The sequence below is a fragment of the Agelaius phoeniceus genome, chromosome 1, assembly GCF_051311805.1.
Source record: "Agelaius phoeniceus isolate bAgePho1 chromosome 1, bAgePho1.hap1, whole genome shotgun sequence".
Lineage (NCBI taxonomy): Eukaryota > Metazoa > Chordata > Aves > Passeriformes > Icteridae > Agelaius > Agelaius phoeniceus.
Window position 1 is genome coordinate 11,425,929 of NC_135265.1, and position 10,434 is coordinate 11,436,362.

General features: G+C 41.1%; 1 protein-coding gene across 1 annotated transcript in view; it reads right to left on the bottom strand.

Moving 5' to 3' along the window:
- The window catches only part of ADARB2 (adenosine deaminase RNA specific B2 (inactive)), a 306,178-nt gene extending 295,798 nt beyond the window's left edge, over positions 1 to 10,380 (bottom strand). The window contains exon 1 of the mRNA XM_054642603.2: positions 10,039 to 10,380. Within this exon, the coding sequence (XP_054498578.1) occupies positions 10,039 to 10,138 (100 nt within the window). The 5' untranslated portion in view covers positions 10,139 to 10,380. The remainder of the gene's footprint in view (positions 1 to 10,038) is intronic.
- Positions 10,381 to 10,434: the final 54 nt, after the last annotated feature.

Sequence of the window (10,434 nt, forward strand, 5' to 3'; positions counted from 1 at the left end):
CATGGGCAGTGACAGAGCCCGGCAGTGGCACATGGGCAGTGACAGAGCCCAGCAGTGGCACATGGGCAGTGACAGAGCCCAGCAGTGACAGAGCCCGGCAGTGGCACATGGGCAGTGACAGAGCCCAGCAGTGGCACATGGGCAGTGACAGAGCCCGGCAGCGGCACACGGGCTGTGACAGATGCAGGGACAGATCTGGGCAGTGACAGAGCCCGGCAGTGGCACATGGGCAGTGATAGAGCCCAGCAGTGGCACATGGGCAGTGACACAGCCCGGCAATGACACCCAGCTCCAGCTGTGACACAGCCACAGCAAGGACTCCTACAAACCAGGTCTCTTGGACACTTGGAAGTGCAGCCACAGACTCCTGCATTCCCACTTCTAATTAATTCTGCAACAGATGAACTGCTCTGACTCAGTTTCCCTCCCGTAAACCGGGTGAATTTGGCCTGTCTGCCTGTCAGAGTTAATAACTTTCCATAAGTAGTTTGAGAATGTACCTGGCATGATTACATGGATACATTTTTATTAACTCTGGGCAATAAGAATCCTTGCTGTCTGAAGAGAAGGATGATCTTACAGTTGTTAGGGAAAAATAGTCCAATGTGCCTTACATCATAAAAGCACAAATTTAATAAGGAATTCGGTGTTAGCTTTCAGGAAAATCTGTCAAAACATCTTTGTCTATGGCTTCTTACCACATTTAACCAGAATGTATCACTTGCTTAAAAATGTGCCTGGGTTAACCAATCTATAAAGCAGTGCTCTGTTAAACTACTTCTGTTACAAACCAGACTTCTAACTGCAGAAGACTATTTCATTTCTGACTATTAAAAAACTGTATATATTTTTAAATTCCCAGGGTTTTTTGACACCTAATAACCATCTCCTGGTAACTGGTCCTGTTAGTAACTTACTGCCCATTTTTACCTTGCAGTTTACACTTTGTGATGTAGCATGAAAAGATTTCAAAGTTCTCTCTTTTTTTTTTTTTTTTTTAACAAAATTAACGCAGAGATAGAGTCTTCTTTTAAAAGAATATAAGAGGGTACAAGTCAACCTGGAAAGATAACTTTTGACTTGTTCTGGCAGAACTGAAATGCTTCACATTTATTCTTGAACACTCTTGTGTATTGCCTCTTCTTGTGTAGAAAATTTAAAGAATTTGCACAGTCAAACAGTTTTATTAAAAAAAAAAAAAAAACAAAAAACCAAAAACCAAAACCCAACCAGAAAACCACAGCATCAAATGTCTTGTGCTTATGGATTCCAGTTAAAGGCACAAAAAGTCCTCTTTGTGGGCACAGCACCAGTTAAAGCAATTCTCTGTTACACAACTGTAAAAACTGATCATTATAAACATGAATTGCAAACAAGTCAAGTATCTTGATTTTAGAAACAACAGATTTTACAACAGACATGCATCAGATGCTTTAGTATAAATAAATTATAAACACAGGTCAATCAATAATCTTTGAAGCAGTTGCAAGTGGAGGAAACCTGCTGTCAGTGGTATTAAAGAACATTCTCTTTTTGTACTGTTTCTTTTAAACTCCTAAATCCACAAGCAGCAAGAGCTGAGCTCCACTTTAATTACTGCGCTGCTCAACAATGAGGCACTGCCGACCACTGCAGCCTGCTTCCCAAAATCCCCATTTATATGGACATGTAAATAGCAATTCATGATTGACAAGAAGGAGGGAAATTACAACCTGGAAATCAGCTAATGAAAGTTAATTTTGGGTAAGTTTTGTTCAGGAAGCCCTGGGCATTTTGTCTGGTGGTTTGCAGCAGGGCTGCTGGCATGGATGCAATGTAGAGCATGAGCTCAAAGTTGGCTTCTGCTCTGTTAGTCCTGCTGTAGGATTCAGCCGGAGAAAGATCAGCACACAAAGAAACTTAACAACAAATCCACCTTTTTGGTAAAGGTTTGGGGTTTCCTGACACGAGTGTTATGGGTTCCTGCATACACACCTGACTTCACCATGTTGAATTACTTAGCTACTCAAAAAACATACCTACGCAAATGAAACACAGAAATATTCCAAAAAGTCTGGCTTATAAGAAGTGTCTTTCACTTCTTTATTTCTCACTCTAAAAACAACAACAACAAAAACATAATCCTTCTGCAGTTGTGCCTTTGTGATTTGTCTATAAGACGACTGTTACTGCATAGAGAAAGACCACACACAAATACTTTTTTATACATACATTTTTAATTTTTATACATACATTTTTAAAATTACTAACTCATACAGTCTGGATGGATGAATGCAAATAAACACAAATTATATAAGAGTATTTTATTTTTACATCACTAAACAAAATACTTCAATGGAATATAAAAATTCTTAATATAATTTGAACTCTACAGGCTTTAAGACCCTTTGTCTCATATAACCTGGAGTTTATTACAGTCATTCACTTCATACAGCTACACAACTATATTTCACACAAAAATGTATATATGTAGTTATATATTAAGGCACAAACACATATGTACATAGAAACACAGTTCTGCAACCCTGACTGATACTGAGAAGTTTCAATTTCAATTTTACTCTGAATAGGGACAGCAGAATTAGGCCTTATACAAAGGTAACACATTATTACAGTTGGCTTGAAAGCCATCATTTTACATTTGTTAAAGGAATAAATATTTAAGGAATAAATAGCCATTTCACAGTCTCTGAGAAGTGGCAAGAAGCAAGCAATTGCATAAAATCAGTTGTGTGCAAATCCCTAAGAAGATGGAGATAAAATATCTGTCAAATTCTACTTATTTCTTCCCACACTTCCCAGCAGCTTTGACTCTTCACGCTGATGTTTCATTAGCATTTGGAGAAAGGTGATTTTATTAATAATTCTGAGCACCATTTCTCTTGCAAGGAACAAAAAATGGGGTAAAAAAGTCACACTTTATAAAGTATTTTGCTGAGATCTACTTATTGCTCGTTCCTCATTCCAGACTCGCACAAAAAATGCCACCAGCACACAGTGCAGGTTTCAGAAACAGCACTCACAAGTGGCACGGCTCCAAAATCAGACTCAGTAGTTGGTTTAGCACTGAGACCAAATCCGAACCCAGCACAAAAGCACTTTCAAAAACAAAGATTAGCTTGCAGGGGTAATCCCTTATGACACAATATTCCTCTGATGACGATGCACTGGCAGTCATGACAGTACCTGTGGAGTTTTTCTGCTTAACAAATCATCTTGTGTTTGTAAAATTTGTTTTCACCCCCTTTTATTTCACCCTTTTGTTTCTTTTTTTCAAGAGAATAAGAAATGGGTGGGGTGAGTTGATTTTATTGTAATCATCCTAACCTCAGTACAGAATCAAAGTAAGAGACTAGGAATCAGCCTCAATTTCGGTCTATTTTTACATATACCACAAAGGCCGTTGAGTGGGAACAGAGAGGAAGGCAACTTAAAAAGCTGTCAGGAAAATTCCGGGGAAATGTGCCTGCCTCCCTCCCAGCTGTGCTGCTGGCTCTGGGAGCACAGGGCAGAGGGATGTGCATCGCCACCGCCGCGGAGCCGAGCAGAAAGGCGCCTCCTGAACCGCTGCCACGCCACAGCCTCCGCTGGGGAAACGCCAGAGTGCAAAAAGCCTCACAGTGAGCAGCAGCGATTAAACTGCCTACAAATCACCTTTCCACCTAATCCAAGCAAGTCAGGAGTCAGATAATTTCCTGGAAAAGAGGATTCATATCTCATATTAAAAAAAAATGAAATCCTTCTTAATGTATCCTACCCAAAGCCAAAGCCTACAGTCACTGAATTGAGCATCAAACTTAGTAGCGCAAGTCTCAGCTCAGCTAATCAAATACCTCAAACTCCCTACAAATAAGTTTTGTTTTTCCATACCTTGAATGAACAAAATTCCCAGGCCAGCTACATACAGTCTCAACAGAAAAAGTCCTTCCACTCCTATTAAAAATGCTGAAATTTTCCTTCTTTAAAGGCCTCTGTCTCAGTAAATAAAAAAAATCAGGAATAAATTAGAGTAGCCTGTTTACCTTCTTTATAATCTTTCTTCTTTAATATGATTTTACTGTATATTTTCTTATGTTTATCTCTGAAGTGAACAACATAAATCTTATCAATTTTCTTCTACCAAAATTTTACACACCTCTAATCCCTTTTGCCATATGTCTCTGAAACCTCACTATTTCTAGTACACATTTGGGAGTTAGAACAGCCAGAACAAAAGAGAATATACCTAGTGAAAATACACCTTCCATTTATTAATGTCACGGTAATATCTTCAATATTAGCCGTCCTGCTCTTTACGCACTGTGCCCTGCTCCGTGCTTCCCTTGTTATCACGCTTTGCTTAGCAGAGATTTTCATTAAACCAGCCATGGCAATGTCCAGTCCTTAGTCTGGAGTGTGTATTGTTAATTCAGGGTCCAAAAATACATCCTCATATTTCAAATCTGCTGTAAGAAGCAAGAAATTTGAGACTGATTGAACGACAATAACTCCATCCATTTAATGCTTTCTGTTAAGGCATTAAATTTGGCTATTTTATGACTCAGGGAGGGTTGCCTGTTAGTATGGGTTGACAAGCTGCTTCCGCCAGTTAACAAAGCAGTCTTTTTAATATGTTATATATCACAATATGCTGTTAAAACTCCTCCGGGTTGGCTGCTTCGTTTCAAATTCATACAGCGGGGAAAAAGGTCAGCCACAGCAGAAAGGTAAGCGCTTCGTTTTACTATTGAAACTTGCATAATTTGCAGGCAAAACAAGCTGGTTTATACAGCAGACGTCAAGTTCTTCACAGATGCCTTGAGAATGATCTATCTGCTGATGCATATCAGCCTTTTTTGTCTGGATAACTAATCACTTACATGGAAAAAACGGTAAACTGCCTGAAAGGTTGTAGAGATAGTTAGCTGTAAACACAGGGATCAATTCACGTTCATTACTACTCACAAAACCTATACAATATTGGCCAGCAGTAATTCAAAAGTAGTACAATTAACAGAGATCAGACAGATATCCTCATGTTCACTTTTTTGAGACTAACCTATAAGGCATTAAAGGAGCCTAAGAATACAGTTTGCACAGACCTTTAGTAACTTGGTACTTCACAAGGCAATTTCATCTAACCTTTAATTTTTAGTGCAGCATTTTCCATTTTAGGTTATCACTTCAGAAAGGGCTGCCTTTAAGTATTTTTCAAAACTCCATTAATACCACTTAAAGTGGAACTTGTATGCAAAGCTCTCACCTTATGGGAGAATTTTCCTACGCAACTCACCAAGGAGAACCTACAAAATTTTAAGCAATATGACGTGATTTCCAACAGTAGGATTCCTTGCCACTAGCTTTATATGTCTGTGTATTGCCACTGAGGAAAGCAAAACCTCTGAAAATATCTGTGGTCAGAAAGGTAAAAATTACAATATACGTTATTGCTCATGTAAGACGTGGTCAATATTCATACCAGTGCTTTTTCCACTTACATAATTAATACTTCAAGATAAAGTTGAAGTATTTTGTTCTCTTTGAAAGTAAAATACACCATTCTATTGTCCTCACAATTACATGCTGTTCTCTTTGAAAGTAAAATACACCATTCTATTGTCCTCACAATTACATGCTGTTGCTAGGAAGTTACAACTGTGCTATAACCTAATCGTCTGCTATTTAGATATGGACTCATGGATCCCATATTTTTATTCTAAATTTAAGTTCAGTCATCGTAGCTAATGTCCTTGATGCTATCTCAAATTGCTGTCATTACACGGATCACTAGAAATTGGAGGTAATAGTAAAAAAGAAAAGAAAAAAGAAAGCTACCAAATTAGATGATGGATAAAGGTTTAATCAATTTAATTTTATCACCAAATCCATTCCCTTCCTCTCGAGCTGTCAGGGCACGAGATAAGCAGAACACGTCGTGAAGCACAACACAATCCTTTTGTGGGGAAGGAGTTGTGTCCCTGAACCTCGCCGAGATGAAACACGCTCATTTATTACTTTGGCATTGCAGGATGATGAAGAACCAAGCTGGTTTCCTCCCTTCATCTTCAGCACAATCTTTCTATTTCATTAATTTTTCATGGAATTTCATTTCACAATCATTTTGCCTCTCTCACCCACTTGCTGCCCTTATTTAGTTTATTCTGTCAACTTTTATTTCATGCCCCATTGTATCAGAGCAACTCTGGCCACGGCTTTCTACCACATCAGGGATACCTGATGCCCTCCTGCTTCCAGTAATTAACTTCACTCAGTAGCCCTATAAATAGCATTGCAAATAAGGGGTCTTAATTGTTGTCTTACACTGGAAAATAGCTTAGAAGGGTTATCTATCCAATCCCCTATTTCATACTCACTTTCTGTGTGTTGATTGCTAGGAAGTTGCTGGAGGCTGCTGAAGTGTGGCCTTCTTAGTATTATCAGTAAATGGCAACTCTCCTTTTGTTTGGTCTACGTGTAATGACTTATCTGGGAAAACAAGCATTCTTTTCAAAATCTATACCACAGGCTATGAGATGGGCACAAGCTGTGCTGAGTTCTGCCAGTACTCTGCCATATTCCAGAGGCCTGAGAAAACACAAGAACCCGCAAACACGGTAACCGCATATAAACCCCAAAAAATTTTAAACGGGTTTCTCTAAATCAATTGGCATAATTTTCTCTCCTCTGGTCATTTTATACACACCGATTAAAAAAAAACCATAACAACTCAAAACCAAGCAAATAGAGAGAAATATAAAATATCTACTACTGCTGCCACATGAAATTAGTATGCAGAAAATCTGTCAAGCATCCATATTTATTTTTAATTAGATCTTTGAAAAATTAAGATAGTTACTTCCTGCTGAGAGTTATCAGACTGTTTTAAATGACAATGAAAATATTTCTACCTATCCTAATTTAACAAATAGGTCTAAGTACCCACATTTTAACTTTCTAACACACATTCTGCACAGAGTGTAAAACTGAATAAAACCACTCTAAGTCTAGGTTTGCAATATGATATTTACTTCATAGACATTTATTGTTAAGGCAGGATCTTCTTACTGAAAGGGTTGCTGGATTTCATAAGCACGAAAATAAGATGCATGCAAATTACTTACTGGACGATAATATTGTACACAGGAATAATTTTCAGTGTCCTACACTTTTCAGTGCTTGATTTGCATATATGGATATTCGCTCTCTGACTCTTAATGTGTTTTTTATTTTATTTATTTTCTTTTTTAGGCCAAATGCACATGGAAATTCAGATATTCAGAGAATGCGGTTTTCTTTCCTTGCTTGAACTTGCTTTCTGCCCCCAGGAAACTCCTAAAACAGAGCATCCAGGTATGGAGTGAAGTGCTCTACCCACCCACACACATTTTTATAATTCACACCAACCAGAGCAAAAAGATGACTGAAAACATGGAAAGTAAAACAGAGGAGATAAGCACCACTGCTAAATAGAGAATAATAACTGTTTCTGCTGCTGTATATTCCTAGATACTCTATTAGGCAATGTCTCAACCTGGTTTTAAGCACAATTCTATGTAACATGTGTAATAAAAGCTAGTAAGTTATATAAATAATTTGTTGAGTCCATTTCCTTAAGGACTGGGGATATGACAGATAAATTCACTTCCTTACTTTGTCTCATACTCAATTTAAATTTAAGACTATAGTGAATTTTTTTTGCCTCCTCGCGTTCACAGGTATCCCAGTGTATGGATGTGTAAACGTATCTGTGCAGTTACACACTTTAAAGTGGCTACTAAAAGCATTCCTGCTATAAACAACAAGATAGGTGCTGGAGAATAGTTCAAAGCAAGTGTCTTTGGTCTAACTCTCTGCAAAGACTTTCTCACAATCTATTAAACAAATCAAACCTGCAAAACAGTGGAGCTGACAATAATTTTCATTTAAAAAAATAGTAGTTTAATAGCCTAATAAATATTTTCTGGACTATTTTCCTGAATAGTCTGTTCGTAAAACAACACCTCCTTATGAGATACCATAAAAATAAAAGAAAAAAAGATGGTCACTAAATAGAAATAAAATACCATAATAGTAAAACCCAAACAGGATCTTATACAGGGCAGGCTTTAAGTTACAGGAATTTTTTGGCCAGCATGATTTTATAGAATGTGTATTTTTTTGAATGTATACTGTGATTACAAAGAAAGGAAAACCAAAATCATACAGACACAAATCTGTAATTAGTATACTAACCACCGACATTATCTGAAAAGTGGTTACAAATAGCACATTTGAAAGCATAAAAATTAACACTTCAAGTGCACATCCTATTGATGTTGGCCAGTTAAGCACTTTCTAGAATGCGATCCACCTCCAGCTGTGCATTCTGCAAATAGCTGGCAGCTACCAAGTTATTGTTGAGCAAATTTTCATGTTTGTTTATTTTAACACGTTCAACTTCCACCTTGTTTTGGCAAAACAAAGCAAAAAAGGACGCATCAGAAAAGTCTTATTGAAAGACCCTAACTTTCGCCTGCTCTTGAAAACAAAATTAAACCAAGTACCTTTTCTCCACTGCATAGATTAATGGTTTACTCTTTTCTCCTGGCCAGGTACAGGTCACTAAAGCTAGGCTAAGTTTGCAATTCCATAGAAAAACAGTTTTTCTAGGACAAATCAGCATAAAAGAGTCCACAGAGCACAACTTGATTACAGGGAAATGTAAAGGGTACTGAGTATGCAGGCGGTCCTTTCTGAGAGTTTTAAAATTTATCCTGTAATGCCAAGTAAAAGGCAGCCTTTCTCACCAGGTTATAACCTGCTAAAAACCGAGAGTAATAAGTTGAGGTTGCACACCTACCAGAAGTCCTGATATATCCGCACATCTGTTGTTTCTATTTGTGTGCAGGTCACTATTTGTTACTATGATTTTGAATATACATAGTCAACAGATGAAAGTAAAAACAGTGACAAATGACAATCAAATGACACAGCCTTGCATTCAGCATTTGGCCTGGTTTTAACAGGCACTATGCAAAAGCTGCTTTCGACATCTTCCTAAAAAGTTATCAAATACTGCACTTACGAACTTCAACATAATCAATAATTAAGAGACACTTAGCTAATGGCACCTACAAATTAGGTTTTCTAGAATCTGAAGGAGAAACAGTATATCCAAAGCATCAGCTTGAGTGCTAGCTGAGTAAAACTTGTGTGAGTACCACATAGAGATCATAATTACATGTTAGATTATATTTAATGCTTGGATAAACACTCGGACTTCGCATCTCTGCAGTTGAATGCCTTGCAGCTGGGCATCTCTGGCACTCTGCTCCTCGTATCAGTTTATTTTACTTTAAAGTGCTCACAGCCAGTTAACTTCGTCTTTTTCACGCAAAACATCAAAAATCAAGCGGTAGTGTGTCATCCCCTCTACAGGAGAAAGCAAGACAGCCTTGCGAAGAGCTGTTATCTAGGGCATATTCCCTGTTCGCAATGACATCCTGTACCTTCACTTTTCCTGCTTACGGCAGTTAGCGCCTTCCTAACCAGGGCTCGCTTACCGGGGAACAGCACCGAGACAGAAAAACTTGGTGGACCTCGTCTAGAAAAGGAGAGAAGCGGTAGTTTGGAGGGCGCGACAGCACCGGGGGGCTCCGCGCCGCGCTCCGCCCGGGCAGCGGCACCTGCTGCCCGCGGGCTCGGGCGGGCTCCGGGCCGCGGCGGGCACCGCGCCCGGCCGGGGCAGGCCGGAGCCCCGGGACGGCCCCGCCGCACCAGCCCTGCACTGCCCCGGACGGGGCCTGCCGAGCCCCCCCCGCCGCACCCCCGTGGGTTCAGCCCCGGGCCGGCACAAGGCAGGGACGGCGGCGAGCTGTGCCCGGCCGCGCGGCCGGGGTGGCCGCTGCCGTCCCCGGCTGGCCCCGAGCACGGCACCGCCCGGCCCGCCGCGGCCGTCGGGGCAGCGCAGGGCCGGTGCCGGCGAGCGCTGACAATAGAGCTGCGAGCAGCCGGGGCTGTGCAGATGGCAGGCGGACAGAGCGGGAAAAGAAAACAACAAGAAAATTACATCTTTCTTACCTTTCCTCTTTGATCTCCTCCTCCTCCTCCTCTTGGACTTGCATCTCAGCTGCCCGCTCGGCCCTCCCGACGCTCTGCCGCTGCCCAGGACGGATGTCATGCCGGTACCTCAGCGAGCAACACCGCGCCAACGTGTTCTCCTCCCGCGGAGTTTCTCCTCGCTCTGGAGGCGGCTTTTATAGGGCGGTGGGTCGGGCCGGCGGGGCTGTGCCGGGGCTGTGCCCGGGCTCCGCTCGGCGCTGCCGCCGCGCAGGGGTCGCGCCTCACGCCCCGACGTGCCGGGCCCGGCCGGGGCGATGCCCGGGGGCGCCGCCGCGGCTCTGCCGGCCCCGCGCCCACTTTTTGCACCTCTGCGAGTTGCCGGGCACCGGCCGCTTTGAAGCCGATGGTGCGGGG